An 18866-nucleotide genomic window follows, 5' to 3' on the forward strand; every position below is an offset into this window, starting at 1 on the left:
GCAGGAGTGAGACTCCGCCCATAGAATGATTTTGGTCACTTCTTCCATCGCTAGGGAACTCCTTGTTCCCCCCTGATGGTTGATGTATGAACTTGGCCCTCGCTAGCTGAGGCCAAGCTTTGAGAGCATTGAATATCGCTCTCAGTTCCAAATATTTATCGGTAGAAGACTCTAAGCCATCTCCGTGGAGATGTTGCCTGTACAACGGCAAAGAGAATGACTGGGGTAGGCGGAGCCTAGGAGGGATCATGTGACCAGCTTTGCTGGGCTCTTTGCCATTTCCTGTTGGGGAAGAGAATATCCCACAAGTAAGGATGACGCCGTGGACCGGACACACCTATGTTGGAGAAAACAAAATTTATGCTTACCTGATAAATTCATTTCTCCTGTAGTGTGGTCAGTCCACGAGTCATCATTACTTCTGGGATATTATCTCCTCCCCTACAGGAAGTGCAAGAGGATTCACCCAGCAGAGCTGCTATATAGCTCCTCCCCTCTACGTCACCTCCAGTCATTCGACCAAAGGACCAACGAGAAAGGAGAAGCCCAAGGGTTTAGTGGTGACTGGAGTATAATCCAAAAATTTTTTAAGCCTGCCATAAAAAAACAGGGCGGGCCGTGGACTGACCACACTACAGGAGAAATGAATTTATCAGGTAAGCATAAATTTTGTTTTCTCCTGTTAAGTGTGGTCAGTCCACGGGTCATCATTACTTCTGGGATACCAATACCAAAGCAAAAGTACACGGATGACGGGAGGGACAGGCAGGCTCTTTATACGGAGGGAACCACTGCCTGAAGAACCTTTCTCCCAAAAACAGCCTCCGAAGAAGCAAAAGTGTCAAATTTGTAAAATTTGGAAAAAGTATGAAGAGAAGACCAAGTTGCAGCCTTGCAAATCTGTTCAACAGAAGCCTCATTCTTAAAGGCCCAAGTGGAAGCCACAGCTCTAGTAGAATGAGCTGTAATTCTTTCAGGAGGCTGCTGTCCAGCAGTCTCATAGGCTAATCGTATTATGCTACGAAGCCAAAAAGAGAGAGAGGTAGCCGAAGCTTTTTGACCTCTCCTCTGACCAGAATAAACGACAAACAGGGAAGACGTTTGACGAAAATCCTTAGTTGCCTGTAGATAAAATTTCAGGGCACGGACTACATCTAGATTGTGTAGCAGACGTTCCTTCTTCGAGGAAGGATTAGGACACAAAGATGGAACAACAATCTCTTGATTGATATTCCTGTTAGTGACCACCTTAGGTAGGAACCCAGGTTTAGTACGCAGAACTACCTTGTCTGAATGAAAAATCAGATAAGGAGAATCACAATGTAAGGCAGATAACTCAGAAACTCTTCGAGCCGAGGAAATAGCCATTAAAAACAGAACTTTCCAAGATAACAATTTGATATCAATGGAATGAAGGGGTTCAAACGGAACACCCTGTAAAACATTAAGAACTAAGTTCAAACTCCATGGCGGAGCAACAGTTTTAAACACAGGCTTGATCCTAGCTAAAGCCTGACAAAAAGCTTGAACGTCCGGAACTTCTGACAGACGTTTGTGTAAAAGAATGGACAGAGCTGAAATCTGTCCCTTTAAAGAACTAGCGGATAACCCCTTTTCTAAACCTTCTTGTAGAAAAGACAATATCCTTGGAATCCTAACCTTACTCCATGAGTAACTCTTGGATTCGCACCAATATAAGTATTTACGCCATATTTTATGGTAAATCCTTCTGGTAACAGGCTTCCTAGCCTGTATTAAGGTATCAATAACTGGCTCAGAAAAACCACGTTTTGATAAAATCAAGCGTTCAATTTCCAAGCAGTCAGCTTCAGAGAAGTTAGATATTGATGTTTGAATGGACCCTGGATCAGAAGGTCCTGTTTCAGAGGAAGAGACCAAGGCGGACAGGATGACATGTCCACTAGATCTGCATACCAAGTCCTGCGTGGCCATGCAGGTGCTATTAGAATCACTGATGCTCTCTTCTGTTTGATTCTGGCAATCAATCGAGGAAGCATCGGGAAGGGTGGAAACACATAAGCCATCCCGAAGGTCCAAGGTGCTGTCAAAGCATCTATCAGAACCGCTCCCGGATCCCTGGATCTGGACCCGTAGCGAGGAAGTTTGGCGTTCTGACGAGACGCCATGAGATCTATCTCTGGTTTGCCCCAACGTTGAAGTATCTGGGCAAAGACCTCCGGATGAAGTTCCCACTCCCCCGGATGAAAAGTCTGACGACTTAAGAAATCCGCCTCCCAGTTCTCCACTCCCGGGATGTGGATTGCAGACAGGTGGCAAGAGTGAGACTCTGCCCAGCGAATTATCTTTGATACTTCCATCATTGCTAGGGAGCTTCTTGTCCCTCCCTGATGGTTGATGTAAGCTACAGTCGTGATGTTGTCCGACTGAAACCTGATGAACCCCCGAGTTGTTAACTGGGGCCAAGCCAGAAGGGCATTGAGAACTGCTCTCAATTCCAGAATGTTTATTGGAAGGAGACTCTCCTCCTGATTCCATAGTCCCTGAGCCTTCAGAGAATTCCAGACAGCGCCCCAACCTAGTAGGCTGGCGTCTGTTGTTACAATTGTCCAGTCTGGCCTGCTGAATGGCATCCCCCTGGACAGGTGTGGCCGATAAAGCCACCATAGAAGAGAATTTCTGGTCTCTTGATTCAGATTCAGAGTGGGGGACAAATCTGAGTAATCCCCATTCCACTGACTTAGCATGCACAATTGCAGCGGTCTGAGGTGTAGGCGTGCAAAAGGTACTATTGTCCATTGCCGCTACCATTAAGCCGATCACCTCCATGCATTGAGCTACTGACGGGTGTTGAATGGAATGAAGGACACGGCATGCATTTTGAAGCTTTGTTAACCTGTCTTCTGTCAGGTAAATCTTCATTTCTACAGAATCTATCAGAGTCCCCAAGAAGGGAACTCTTGTGAGTGGAAAGAGAGAACTCTTCTTTTCGTTCACCTTCCATCCATGCGACCTTATAAATGCCAGTACTAACTCTGTATGAGACTTGGCAGTTTGAAAGCTTGAAGCTTGTATCAGAATGTCGTCTAGGTACGGAGCTACCGAAATTCCTCGCGGTCTTAGTACCGCCAGAAGAGTACCCAGAACCTTTGTGAAGATTCTTGGAGCTGTAGCCAATCCGAATGGAAGAGCTACAAACTGGTAATGCCTGTCTAGAAAGGCAAACCTTAGATACCGGTAATGATTTCTGTGAATCGGTATGTGAAGGTAAGCATCCTTTAAATCCACTGTGGTCATGTACTGACCCTCTTGGATCATGGGCAAAATTGTTCGAATCGTTTCCATCTTGAACGATGGAACTCTTAGGAATTTGTTTAGGATCTTTAAATCCAAGATTGGCCTGAAAGTTCCCTCTTTTTTGGGAACTACAAACAGATTTGAGTAAAACCCTTGTCCTTGTTCCGACCGCGGAACTGGATGGATCACTCCCATTAATAAAAGATCTTGTACGCAGCGTAGGAACGCTTCTTTCTTTATTTGGTTTGTTGACAACCTTGACAGGTGAAATCTCCCTCTTGGGGGAGAGGATTTGAAGTCCAGAAGGTATCCCTGAGATATGATCTCTAACGCCCAGGGATCCTGAACATCTCTTGCCCAAGCCTGGGCGAAGAGAGAAAGTCTGCCCCCTACTAGATCCGGTCCCGGATCGGGGGCCCTCGATTCATGCTGTCTTAGGGGCAGCAGCAGGTTTCCTGGCCTGCTTGCCCTTGTTCCAGGACTGGTTAGGTTTCCAGTCTTGTCTGTAGCGAGCAACAGCTCCTTCCTGTTTTGGTGCAGAGGAAGTTGATGCTGTTCCTGTTTTAAAATTACGAAAGGAACGAAAATTAGACTGTCTAGCCCTAGGTTTGGCTTTGTCCTGAGGCAGGGCATGGCCTTTACCTCCTGTAATGTCAGCGATAATCTCCTTCAAACCGGGCCCGAATAAGGTCTGCCCTTTGAAAGGTATATTAAGCAATTTAGATTTAGAAGTAACATCAGCTGACCAGGATTTTAGCCACAGCGCTCTGCGTGCCTGAATGGCAAATCCGGAATTCTTAGCCGTAAGTTTAGTTAAATGTACTACGGCATCTGAAATAAATGAGTTAGCTAACTTAAGGGTTCTAAGTTTGAGTGTAATCTCATCTAATGTAGATGATTCAAGTGTCTCTTCCAGAGACTCAAACCAAAATGCTGCTGCAGCCGTGACAGGCGCAATACATGCAAGAGGTTGCAGTATAAAACCTTGTTGAACAAACATTTTCTTAAGGTAACCCTCTAATTTTTTATCCATTGGATCTGAAAAGGCACAGCTATCCTCCACCGGGATAGTGGTACGCTTAGCCAAAGTAGAAACTGCTCCCTCCACCTTAGGGACCGTTTGCCATAAGTCCCGTGTGGTGGCGTCTATTGGAAACATTTTTCTAAATATCGGAGGAGGTGAGAACGGCACACCGGGCCTATCCCACTCCTTAGTAACAATTTCAGTAAGTCTCTTAGGTATAGGAAAAACATCAGTACTCGCCGGTACTGCAAAATATTTATCCAACCTACACATTTTCTCTGGTATTGCAACTGTGTTACAATCATTCAGAGCCGCTAACACCTCCCCTAGTAATACACAGAGGTTTTCCAGCTTAAATTTAAAATTTGAAATATCTGAATCCAATCTGTTTGGATCAGAACCGTCACCCACAGAATGAAGTTCTCCGTCCTCATGTTCTGCCGCCTGTGACGCAGTGTCTGACATGGCCCTAATATTATCAGCGCACTCTGTTCTCACCCCAGAGTGATCACGCTTGCCTCTAAGTTCTGGTAATTTAGCCAAAACTTCAGTCATAACAGTAGCCATATCTTGTAATGTGATTTGAAATGGCCGCCCAGATGTACTCGGCGCTACAATATCACGCACCTCCCGAGCGGGAGATGCAGGTACTGACACGTGAGGCGAGTTAGTCGGCATAACTCTCCCCTCGTTGTCTGGTGAAATATGTTCAATTTGTACAGATTGACTTTTATTTAAAGTAGCCTCAATACAGTTAGTACATAAATTTCTATTGGGCTCCACTTTGGCATTAAATCACCACAGTCCTCTCACACATCCTATCTATTCGTTGGGTGCAAGAGAATGACTGGAGGTGACGTAGAGGGGAGGAGCTATATAGCAGCTCTGCTGGGTGAATCCTCTTGCACTTCCTGTAGGGGAGGAGATAATATCCCAGAAGTAATGATGACCCGTGGACTGACCACACTTAACAGGAGAAATGGAAAAGTGCTGTGGTCATTAAGGGGTTAATACACATGTTTTGAGGCTGCTATAGAATATGGTGTACATATATCTTTTAGTAGGAAATGTCTGATAAATAAATGCTATATAATGTAGCTTATTACTATATTATTTTTTCTTTAGGTATATTTTTTATAATTGTCATAAGTCTTTCTTCCTCTATAAACGTGAAGGCATAATGAACAGGAACATGTTTTGTTAATTGTTATTATTACTATATGTTTCAATTCATGTTGTGGGGGTTATACCCTTCGGCTAGTTTAACAAATTATCATTCAGCTGTGAGTGTTCTGTATTTTAACCAATAGCTGTCTAGGTAAGGAAATAAGTAGTGAGTTCCTCACTTCTAAGTCAAGCTATGACTATGGCTCTTTAGCTGAAACACGTAAGCTTATCCTAAACAGCTGTTTTTTTATATTTTTGTTTTTAACATTGCTGGTGTGATTATGGACTTTTAATTACCTTTGCCTGGATATAATAAAAGCTATGTTTTATATATTTGGATATAGCTCTGCCTCTTTTCTCTATTTTTTGGTATCCTTCATAAAAAGGGTCATCCTCTGTTGATGAGTGCTTTTAAAGTGAGCCAATATAACAATTTATTAAGAACTGGGGAGTTTTATAGAGTTTTAAATGTATTGTTTGCATTTATAAGTGTGCCTAGAATACTGTATATATCAATATTACATAAACTAATTTCTTTAAATCTAGTAAACTGAAGACAATCCTGACATTATTTTTACCTCTGTCAAATGTCTTGATGTCATCCATGGCAGCATTGATTTTGTTCAGTTTTTCACACCCTTCTTTCAGCAAAGGACCAGTTCGAAACACAGCAGCATGCTCTTGCAATACCTTAGGTAAGACAACATTATAAAAAAGTCAATAAACAATTAGACTTGACAAGTGATCTAGATGGATCCCAAATATTGTTCAGTTGTGAATCAAAAGTATTTATTGAGACAATTGTATCCATCGTTTATTCAAGATATGGAGGGTATCATATAGAGAGTATCAAATGGAGCAAATCTTGGATAGCACGTCCATATATACAGCTATCCTTCATGATAAGGGCTTGAAGGCTTTGGAATATCTTCTTGCACACCGTTCCAATTACATTATTGAAAACATCTTTTTTATTAAAGTGAAAGTAAATCCTAGCATTTTACAAATGCTAGGATTTACTATTGAAACAAATAAAGGGGACTTTCATTCATGAAGTATAAGATACTTCATGTACAAAGCTCCTTTATTTGATTCAATCGATCGCCTTTTTTACCTGGTACAGCAGCCCACGGCTAAAAGAATTTTTGGCTAAGAGGTGACGTTTTCACCTCTTAGCCAATAGCCGTTTGGTAAATCTGGCTTGGCGCCCATGGGAGCCGGATTTCCCACACGGCTATTTGCTAAGAGGTGAAAACGTCACCTCTTAGACAACATTTTTTTTTAGCCGTGGGCTGCTGTACCAGGGTAAAAACGGTTATCGATTGAATCAAATAAAGGAGCTTTCTACATGAAGTATCTTATACTTCATGAATGAAAGTCCCCTTTATTTGTGTTAATAGTAAATATTAACATTTGTAAAACGCTAGGATTTACTTTCACTTTAAGAGCCACAGAGTATCTTTTTACCCATAATTTCTTTTTGCTTGAAGGTAATGCGGAACACCAATGGGAACAACATTTGCATTCTCTTATGCCAACCTATTTGTGGTTTGGGGGGAACTGTCCCCAATTTTTGAAGATCCTAATCCCTTTAGGCACAATATAATCTATTTAGATTATTTAATTTTAAATGTGGGATGCTTGCCCACATCACCCTTAGGGAGACAAGATTACAATGGAACAAAATCAGAATACACTGCATTTTTTGATGCAACAGTTGAAGTGGATTGAGCTACTAGCAATATAAATACTATAACGTAAAATCCTGACATCCATCATACCTCTTAAAATATAAATATTTATATATAAAGCTAAGATTACAAAAAATAACAAACTAAATTATCCAAATAATTAGTATTCTAATACCCCCTTAAAAAAAAGACACCCCTAATATAACAATAAACTACCAATAGCCTTTAAAAGGGCATTTTGTAGGGCATTGCCCCCAAAATAAAAAAGACCTAACTTTAAAAAAAAAACTAATTTACCTATTGACCCTAAAGGGGCATTTGTATGGGCATTGCCCTTAAAAGGGCAATCAGCTCTTTTAGTGCCCATGAAAATAAAAAATCCTTAATCTAAAAAAATGGCCCAAAAAATGAAAAAAAAACATCTAACACTAACCCCCCAAAATAGGTCTGAAGTTCAGACATCCATCTTCTTCCAGGCGGAGAAAAGTCTTCATCCCAGTGGAGCCAAGGTGGTCATCCGACATGGAGGTCCTCGTCATGCGAACGTCCGCCGCACACTGAAGATTAAATGTGAGGTACCCCTTTTATATTGGGGTAGCTTGCATTCCTATTGGCTGGGAGTTGGTGGGTGAGGGGTTGTACTGTTAGGGAGGACTTTGTATGTTTTTGTGTAAAAGAGTTGTTTTCTTTAGGACAATGCCCTACAAAAGGCCCTTTTTAAGAGCTATTGGTAGTTTATTGTTAGATTAGGGGGAGTTTTTATTTTGGGGTGGCTTTTTTGTATTTAAGGGGGTATTAGATTAGGAATATTTTTATTTTGGATAATGTAGTTGTTTTTTCTGTAATCTTAGCTTTTTTATTTTTTGAAATATTGTTGAAAATTAGACTACATTTAAAAATATTAATTGTTTTAAACTCTATAGGTATTATTTAGAAGCCATTTGGGGTTGACTGCCCCTTTAAGGCTTCCAGGTAGTTACAGTAGTTATATACTCAGTACAAGGCTTGCTGCGCCTGCCTATGTGTGGGGAGGCGAATATGGAGTAACATTTCTCCATCCTCGGCACGTTCTTGCGCTGAATATGTGATACTGACTGACAACGCTGGTTCTATGTTAATTTATGGGAGTAAAAACAGCGGGCGACAGGTGAAATATACGCTTGTAACTTGTATGCGACGCCACATATGTCATCGGGTCTTAGACGAGAGACCCTTTTCAAGTCCCTCCTAAAGGAACTGAAGAATACTTTTAATTTTCACCTTGTGCCACGAGAAAAAACGCTCAGCACACCAAGACAGGTAAAACTTCCACGCCTTATGATAGATACGTCTGGTAACCGGTTTGAGCGCCTGACCAAGGGTGTCAATCACAGATTCCGAGAAACCTCTTTCAGCCAGAATCAGTCGTTCAATCTGCACACAGTCAGCCTAAAAAAATCTAGATTTTGATAAAAGAACGGGCCTTGAGATTGAAGGTGCATTCTCTGAGGAAGACACCACAGAGAAACAGACAACATCCTTATGAGGTCTGCATACCAAGTCCTGCAGACAACCTCTCCTGTTTGATCTGACTCAAGGAAGGACCAATATCGGAGGAAAGAGGTAAACCAGACAATAGACCAAGGAGACTGATAACACATCCACTACTTCAGCTTGAGGATCCCTTGATCGCGATCCGTACCTCGGAAGCTTAAAATTGAGACATGATGCCATGAGATCTATCTCTGGAGATCCCCATTGATGAACAAGCTGGTTGAACACCTCCTGATTGAGAGACTATTCCCCATAGTGGAGAGCCGGTCAACTTAGTTAGTCTGCTTCCCAGTTCATCACTCCTGGAATGTGTATTGCAGAGTTTAGACATTGGTGACTTTCCACCCAGGTCAGAATGCGAGTCACCTCCTTTATCGCTAAGGAACTGCGAGTCTCCCCTTTACAGTTGACATATGCCACTGCCGTGACTTCTGACTGACATTGACTAGAATGGACGGAACTCAGTTGGGGTCATGCTAGAAGGGCATTGAAGATGGCTTGAGTTCCAGAATGTTTATGGGCAGGGACACCTCCTGGGGGGACCACACCCCCTGAGCTCTCCAGGAGCCCCAAACAGCCCCTTAAATGGATAGACTTGCGTCCATAGTTATTATTTTCCAGGACAGACTAATTAAACTCATCCCTCAAGCCACAGGTTCGGATACCAGCCACCAAGATAGGGAGTACCAGGTAACAGGATCCACATTTATTACCTGAGACAGATCCGAATGATCTCCATTCCATTTTTTTAACATGCACAACTGTAAAGGTTGCAAATGAAAGAGAGCAAATTGATTAATCTGATGCTGCCACCGTGAGCCCCACTACCTCCATACACTGAGCTACCGAAGGATAAGGGGTAGTGCAAAGACACTGACATGCTGACTGGAGCATGACTTTCCGTTGTTCTGTAAGGAAAATCTTCATAACCATAGAATTTATAATCAGTCCCAGAAAACTTAGAAGAGCCCAGACACCTTCATGAAAACTCTTGGGGGTCATAGATAGAACAAAGGGTAGAGCCGTAAACTTGAACTGTTTGTCCAGAAAAGCAAATCTGAGAAACTGATGATGGTCTCAATAGACTGGAATATGAAGATACGCGTCCTTCAAGTCCACTATAGTCATCCATTGACCATGGAGGACAAGGGGGAGACTAGATCTGATTCTTTCCATCTTGAATGAGGGAATCCTCAAGCATTTGTTTAGACATTTGAAATCCAGAATCAGACAAAAGGTTCCTTCCTTCTTTGGGACCACAAAGAGTTTCGAATAGAATCCTTTGCCCCTTTCTCCCTAGGGAACTAGGACGAGCACCCCCAACCCCCGGACTGAAGGTCTGAAATGCACTGAAGAAAAGCTAGTCTCTTTTCTGGCCAGAATCGGACACAAGGTTCCTTCCTTCTTTGGGACCACAAAGATTTTCGAATATAATCCTTTGCCCCTTTTCCCCTAGCGAACTGGGGCGAGCACCCTCCACCCCCGGACTGAAGGTCTGAAACGCACTGAAGAAAGCTAGTCACATTTCTGGCCTTGATATCCGAAACAAAAGAAACCTGCCTCTTGGAGGTCAAGTCCGGAAACCTATCCTGTACCCATGGGAAACAATCTCCTGAACCCAAGGGTCCTAGACAGACTGGAGACAACCCCCTGAAACAAGCCTAGTCTGCCCCCTACCGGAGATAAATCTGGCTAAGGGCAGCCCCTTCATGCAGACTTGAAGTCGGGGATAGACTTGTTTGAGGAAGGGTTCCTCAGTGACTTATTTTGATGAAAGGGCCGAAAGCGCCCCACTGGCCTGCCTTTCGATCTGGAATTCTTGTCCTGAGAAAGGAAAGCTCCCTTTCCTCCAGTGACAGTAGAAATAATGGAATCCAATCTGTGTCCAAATAAGGTTTTTTCTTTTGAAAGCTAAAGAAAGTAATCTAGATTTTGATAACATATCCACAGACCAGGATTTCAGCCAAAGCTCCCTCCTGGCTAGAACCGCGAGACTTGTGTTTTTTGCATTGAGGCGGACAATTTGGATAAATGCATCACAAATTAAAAAGCTAGCTGTCTTAAAAGCTAGAATGCAATCCTGAATCTCCTCTAGGGGAGACTCTACCATAATTAACTCAGATAAGGAATAGCACCAAAAGGCTGCAACGCCCGTCATGGCAGCAATGCTAACTTCTGTTTGAAAAAGGAGACCCCTGTAGGAAGGACTACCTAAGAAATCCTTCTAGTTTCCTATCCATTGGGTCCTTAAAGGAAGTACTATCCACCAGCGGAGTAGTGGTTCTCTTAGCTAGGGTGGAGATTGCTCCATCATTTTGGAACAGTGTTCTATAACTCAAGGTGAGAACTAGGAACAGGAAATCATTTCTTAAAGGAGGGAAAATGGGAGAAGTGAACCATAGGTTTCTCCCATTCCTTGGAGATAATGTCAGCTTTCAGAGAACGAACAGGGAAGACATCAGGAATCCGTGGTTTGGGATTAAAAATAAATGTCTAGCTTTTGTAAAGGTTTTTCCTTGGTCAGACTGGACACCACTATACCCAAGGTTCTCAGAACCTCCTTAAGTAAATACCTAAGATGTTTCATTTTGACCCGAAGAGTGAAATTATCATCTTCCTTGTCAGCAGCCTTAGAGGAATCACCTTCTGAACTAGACGATGATGTGTCATTATCAGAGTCCTGCAATTGGCTGTTGGTATGAAAAATGGCAGAGCCACTGGCTTTAGACGAAGATGAGCAATGCTTAACCTTCCTCTTGCATTTGCCCATAGGTGGCATGGCTCCCAAAGCCGCCAAAACTGCAGATTCTTGTTGAGAAAGCGGGAGGAAAAAGAGATATGTTGGCCTGGGGAATTGGTCCAGTATTTTGAGTGCCAGGGCTCCCCAATTGAGTCTAAATGACAGGGCAAGGGGAGCATACTACAGTAGTCTTATTGCTAGAACCTGCCAACTGTGGTTGAGGAATCAGGGCAGAGCATACTAAGGTATTTAGCGAACTAGGACCCGTAGAATGAGACTTGACGGACAACAAACAGGTACTGCAGAGCTGAGCTGGCGGAAATAATTTTTAATTTACAGAGGAGACATTTATTATTATCAATAAGGACCAGAGAGCTCCACTTCAGGGGCCCCCTCAACAGACCCTGCTTGTTCCATATTACTCCCTTACAGATCTCACCTGAGAAATATATAAATATAGTTTTCCACTAGGAGAGATATAAATGAGAGGGATTAGAAGGGAGACAGTATATAAAGTACAGTATAATTTACCCCAAGACTATGCTGAACCCAGGAACACTCCAGTTTGGAGTCTTATCCCCTCCAGCCGATGCAACTAAAACGCTAAGGGACAAGCGCTGACATGTGTTGCGATCCCCGCTGCACTCTAGAGCTGAAACCCTGCAAGGAAAAAAAAGGAGGCGCAGAGTACACGAAAACTGTCCTGCAGTGGGAAAAAGTGTTAACCCATACACCGCCACAGGACAGCAACTAAAAGACATCACAGTGATAACTAGCAGCGCCCAATAAACGTCAGTCCACCACATAATGTGATCCGGAGAATACTCCCAAAGTACTCATGAGTCCAGGAACTTAGTCTGTCTAAAATACTGAACTGTCTGATCCTCTGAGTAAAAAAAACACAGTACCCTCCACTCATACCGGCTCCTGAGCTAGAGACACTAGTCAATAGAAAAAAAGGAGCCCTTGTATACCTTAACGCTCGCACAAGGCCCTAATAGTAGGCACTGGCCATTGAAACAGCAACCCTAATTGTACTCATACTGGCTTGTGAACTGTAGGCACTGGCCATTATAAAGAAGATACAGAATACTCACACACATACACATTAAAACAACCCCCCCAAAAAATAAGGCAACTAGCCTGTAAAAGGGGATATAATAGTAAATAGAGTTACCCTTGCTGTTTCAGCATACCATCATTAAGAACATGTGGTGGAGACACAGGTGATTAGTCTCATGCATGGGAGAAAAAAACATCACTGGCATACAGGGGGAGGCTAGGGAACTTCCCTGCAACACCCCAGCCTGCTGAGATACAAAACTCTACTGAGAGATTAATAATAATAAAAAATAAAAAAAAAGGCAGCTGAAACTTCCTTAACCCACTCTTCTTTGGAACTATCCATTGAGGGTTGACATAGGAAAGAATTATGCAGAGCATCTCCATCTCTGCCTACCTCCTAGAAAAGGTAAATAACTACTGGGAGGGAAGGGGAAGTGGGAGGGATAGTTGAATACTCTGGGGCAGGGGTGTCTTTCCCTTCTCCTTGTGGCAAGGTGATGTAATTCCCATTTGTAAGAATAGGATTTTGTGGACTCTCACTAACATTAGAAATAAATTACCACAGTTACAGTGGGTATGCACAATGTGGTAGTGTTTAATTATTGGTAGTAGGATATATCCAACTCATAGGTGTACCATGATGCCCTTGCAGGCAAACCAATTATTCCCTTATTTAAATGTAACCTTAAACATTACAGAATGATTGATCCCCAAAAACACACCCATGATAAAGATATTGAATTGAACAAAGCAAGAGAAAAACTGGAACAAAAATATGATAACAGCACAGGAATAGTATCCCATGATATATATATGGATCCTCTTGGTATATGGAAAACGCTGGCACCTATATAATATACAGCCAATGTTAATGTGAAAGACAATTTAACATTGCTAAAATTGCCAAAACACATAGAAAAATGCAATTTTTGTTAGTATTGGCTGCCACTAAAAATTAGAAATCTGTAATTAGAAATCTGGTAGCATAATGGTATCCAGTTAATAGCAACAGGATTGGGATGCAATAAAAAAAGTGCCTTTAGTGACTCTCTTAAATTAAATTTTGTTGCTATTAACCCACAGAAGCTGCTTTGAAACTATTGCTATTTCTGTGTGGTAATAAAAACATTACTGATAAGAAAATGGCATGTTATCCTCAATTACAGCATGATTATGATTTAGCCTTTAGTGTGTACCAACTGCACAGGTATCACCTTGCAAGGTCAGCACATACTATCTTAGGTCTGGATCTTGGCTCAGAAATATAATACAGAAGAAGCACTTTTTTGCGATCCCTAGTCCAAATACCTAAGATAAACTGAGGCATTGTGTTGATGCTTTTCAGCCCTTAAAGCTAGTTTAAAGTATGGTATCATATTTTTTTCATTCTTTCTCTCCACAATAAAAAAAAACATCTCCAAGCTCGAGCAGAGCAACCTCTCTAAGCTCGAGCAAAGCAATATTAAATTAGGAAGTAACCACCTCTTTCAGGTGTGCACTGAGCCACTTACACAAATATAATAAATGTGTGTTACCATGAGAACAACAGATTATTTACCATCAATATATACCCATATGTACAAGCACACAGTTTTTCCTAAATGTTTATAAGCTTTTCAAGTGTTTTTAAAACCCCATGTAAACCACAAAGCACCCTGGAACATTGCTTATCCTGGCACAGGCAAAGTAACTCATTCTAAGGATTACATAGGTAAACTTAAAGATACATTGATAACTTTAACTAAAGTACTCCATAGTGTCAAACAATATCACAGGAAGAGTGAGTGTCAGAATGTTAGGAACAGCCATTGCTGCTCTATGATAAGGTTAATATTCAAACAATATTAACACATATTGGTTGATTGTGTACCCAGTAGCTGTTATACTAGTATTTGCCCCAATCAACATTAAAACACTCCTGTACTAATCCCTGCACTAGGGCAGCCAAAGAAAAGTGTTAGGGTTAATGTTTAGTAATGAAAACAGAGAGGGGAGGTCGCACCCAAAATTGGAATTTTAAAGGTTTACTTATATCAACATGCCAACAGTCATAAAAAATCATATAAAAAATGATTATATAAGAAAAGAAGCTATGATATAAAATCAACGCTTAAAGAAACCTACAAGGAGCTACACACATAAGTGATCCTGGCATAACCGGCAGGGATGAAAACGTCAACCGTATGGTCAGTGATAATAATGTTTCCTGTTCTCATGACAGCGGATGAGCTGTAAGCATACAAGTGGAAGCAGCGTTGTCTGCATTGTTTTGCAAAAGAAAGGAAAGCCATGTCTACACCGACTCTTTCAAGTTACAGTAACCCTGTGAAACCGGATAAGCATTTGCCTACTTGCATTGCCATAGTTTTGGAGGATTCTGGAACGTGTTGTTAACACTAAGTGCCCAGTGACTCTGAGTGGACTGATATGTTTGCTACTTTGAGAGCGTGCTGTGGCACTATGTGCTCTCTGTAGCAATGATTCTAATCCTCTATGTGTTTATGCATATGAATGTGTTTCAAGCTTTTATCTTGTTCTTACTAGCAGCAATTGCTGTTATCTGTTGATACTTTGTTGCAATCTGCTAGGTTGATACACAGTATTATTGGTATCTGTAATTAATTTGAAACATCCAGAAGTGTAGTGTGAAAGTGTAGACTAAACGAGCACTAGAACACTTACCCCACTACCAAATATAAGGGGTTCCCCCTTTAACTAAATCCCAAAGAGAAGAAGAAAGTAGCACATGAAAAATATACTGGCACTATTAGAAAATAGCGGAGGTCTTAACCAGAGAAAATATTATCTATTATCTGCAAATGCTAGGTTACAGAATTTAACAATATTTCAATTTCAGAACCGTTTATGATACCAACTTACTAGAAGATATGAACTCCCATAAAATAATAAGCAATGAAATATTAGGATAAAAAAAACAAACTTTTATATTATAAAATTATATACATTAAAAGCTGTGTCTACACAAATACATGTAAAAACGGACGTCCACTCTCAGAAGACTAAAAACAGAAACATAAATAGATATGCCAGGCTATGCAATAAATACGATAGTTTAAGCAATAAAAAAGACAAAGTCCAGTGCTCAACGGCACTCAGATCTGGATTGTTCAGACAGGCTGTGTCAAAATGGTTTAGTAAAAACCTGGTAGCCTTTAAAACGTTTCCAATGTTCTCCACAAATGCTATATTGTCACTGCTCACAGGGCTTTCTTACAGCCTGAGCTGACCTTTGCTTCTTCATCCGCTATGCAGCTCTTATGTCAGAAAATTATTTTGCGCTTACTGCTCAGAGGAACCTCCGTGTATTCCAGACTGTTCATCTGACGTCAGTGGGCCGGACTTGTTGTTCTATGTGTTGGGTGATTCCGCAAGTCCGTTTGCTCACACTGGAGAATCCCTGGTTACGGTCCTAGCTTGATCCTCTTACATGTCCTTATCCTTCAATTATACCCTCTGCTCTAAGCAAGGTATAGTATTTCTCAGCTCACACGATCGACCGGTTTCACCCTTTAACAAGGGCTTTTTCAAAATGTGCTAGAGCTGGTTATGTCCTTTTAAAATGGATTACTCTCTCCTTATTGGATGGTATTGTAAGGGAGCAACCCACTCTTAAAGGAACATATCCTTTTTCTTAATCAGTGCTTACTCCACACAATTTTGATATTTTTCATATATAATTTCAATGTACAGACCACACATGATAAATGTAAGCAGATTTATATATACGGCTCTATAAATACCATTCCAATATTTTATTACTCATACATGAAGGGGGTCACATCTAATTATGAATTTAGACCCTGTGGGTGCAGCGTTTTCATTCTGTAGATTAGTTCAGCTTCAGTTCTTAATAATTTGGTTTCAAGCCCCCCCCCCCTGCATTCTGGATACACATTTACTATCCTCGAAAATGAAAAGTCTGTGAGTTTATTATTATGTACCTCAGTAAAATGTTTATACAAATGTGTGTCTTTGTTACCCTTTTCTATAATACAAAGGTGTTCTCGGATTCTTTCTCTTAAAGTTTTTGAGGTTTCACCTAAATATTGTTTTTTTTACAGCTGCATTCTATTAAATAAATTACCCCCTTGTCAGTGCATCTGATAGTGTCTTTGATGTCAAATATTTCACCAGTCTGACTCGAGGAAAAGTTTTTAACTTTTTTGCTATAATGGCAGAATCTGCAACAAAAACATTGGGAAAAAAAAACTTTATTTCCTTGCCTTGCAGGTCTAGTTGCCTATTACCTTGATCTTTTGTCTTAAATTAACTTGGTGCTAGAATCCTTTTAAGATTTTGTGATCTTTTGTATATAAACTGGGGATTGATGGTTATTTTATCTCCTATAATCAGATCTTTTCTAATGAGATGCCAGTGTTTCCTTATTATCCGTTCCATTTTTTTATGTTGCCCATTGTAGTTAGTGATAAAAGGGACTTTTAGATTATGGTTCTCCTCTTTCTTTTTTTTTCTTTTTCCTGCAGGGTCCTATCTACTTTTTTTTATCTCATCATAGGCTTTTTTTGTATCGCTCTCCTTATTGCCCTAATCTGACATTTTTTTGCTCAGAATTCTAGCTTGTTCTTCGTAGTCTAGCAATCTAGAGCAATTTTTTCTTACCCTCAGAATCTGCGTGTTTGGGATGTTTTCTTTTCACTTATTTAGGTGACAACTACTCGCATGAATAAAATCATTCACGTCAACATTTTAAAAAAAAAATGTTTTTGTTTCAAAATTGGAATTTACGACTTCAATTTCAAGATCTAGAAACAAGATCTTCCCTTTACTATACTCATACGTGAAAGTCAAGCCTTTTTAATTTCTGTTCATTAACAAGAAGAAATCTCTAAAAGTATCATCGCTACCCTTCCATATCATTAGTATATCATCTATATAACGTTTGTAAAGTACCAGGTCCCCGACCAAGCTGCACGAACCCAGGAATTCTGTTTCCCAGTTCCCCATAAAGAGGTTTGCATAGCTTGGTGCAAACCTGGTACCCATGGCTGTCCCCTTTATCTGTACATACATCTTTCCGTTAAAGGAAAAGATATGGTTCTCCAAAATAAGCTTAATGCTGTCTAGTAGAAACTGTGTTTGTTCCCTGGCTATGTCCTTATCTTCATTTAGGTATTTTCTAACAGCTTCTACACCCAATGTGTGTTCAGTGTTGGTATACAACTAAGTTACATCGCAGGTAGCCAGAAAAAGTTTCCCCTTAAAGCTGTTGAAGTACTTGCGTAGAGTCTTTCAGATAAGAAGGTAGAGACTTTACATATTTTTGTAAATATCTATCTACGTATTGGGAAAGATTTGAGGTTAAAGAGTTTATTCCTGATATTACAGGGCGACTGAGGGGGAGTTTCCAAGTTTTTATGTATTTTGGGCAAAAAACATAATTTATGCTTACCTGATAAATTCCTTTCTTCTGTAGTGTGATCAGTCCACGGGTCATCATTACTTCTGGGATATTACTCCTCCCCAACAGGAAGTGCAAGAGGATTCACCCAGCAGAGCTGCCATATAGCTCCTCCCCTCTACGTCACTCCCAGTCATTCGACCAAGGACCAACAAGAAAGGAGAAGCCAAAGGGTGTAGTGGTGACAGGAGTATAATTTAAAAAATATTTACCTGCCTTAAAAAACAGGGCGGGCCGTGGACTGATCACACTACAGAAGAAAGGAATTTATCAGGTAAGCATAAATTATGTTTTCTTCTGTTAAGTGTGATCAGTCCACGGGTCATCATTACTTCTGGGATACCAATACCAAAGCAAAAGTACACGGATGACGGGAGGGATAGGCAGGCTCTTTATACAGAAGGAACCACTGCCTGAAGGACCTTTCTCCCAAAAATCGCCTCCGAGGAAGCAAAAGTGTCAAATTTGTAAAATTTGGAAAAAGTATGAAGCGAAGACCAAGTTGCAGCCTTGCAAATCTGTTCAACAGAGGCCTCATTCTTAAAGGCCCAAGTGGAAGCCACAGCTCTAGTGGAATGAGCTGTAATTCTTTCAGGAGGCTGCTGTCCAGCAGTCTCATAAGCTAAACGAATTATGCTACGAAGCCAAAAAGAAAGAGAGGTAGCAGAAGCCTTTTGACCTCTCCTCTGACCAGAGTAAACGACAAACAGGGAAGACGTTTGTCGAAATTCCTTAGTTGCCTGTAAGTAAAATTTTAGGGCACGAACTACATCCAGATTGTGCAGAAGACGTTCCTTCTTCGAAGAAGGATTTGGACACAAAGAAGGAACAACAATCTCTTGATTGATATTCCTGTTAGTGACTACCTTAGGTAAGAACCCAGGTTTAGTACGCAGAACTACCTTATCCGAATGAAAAATCAAATAAGGA

The 18866-nt window shown here is 41.0% G+C and overlaps 1 protein-coding gene across 1 annotated transcript in view; it reads right to left on the bottom strand.

The window, feature by feature from the left end:
• The window catches only part of LOC128660601 (succinate dehydrogenase [ubiquinone] flavoprotein subunit B, mitochondrial), a 412312-nt gene that overhangs the window by 99652 nt on the left and 293794 nt on the right, over positions 1 to 18866 (bottom strand). The window contains exon 12 of the mRNA XM_053714527.1: positions 6046 to 6157. Coding sequence (XP_053570502.1) covers positions 6046 to 6157 — 112 coding nt within the window. The remainder of the gene's footprint in view (positions 1 to 6045; positions 6158 to 18866) is intronic.

Source organism: Bombina bombina, chromosome 5, assembly GCF_027579735.1.
Source record: "Bombina bombina isolate aBomBom1 chromosome 5, aBomBom1.pri, whole genome shotgun sequence".
Classification (NCBI taxonomy): Eukaryota; Metazoa; Chordata; class Amphibia; order Anura; family Bombinatoridae; genus Bombina; species Bombina bombina.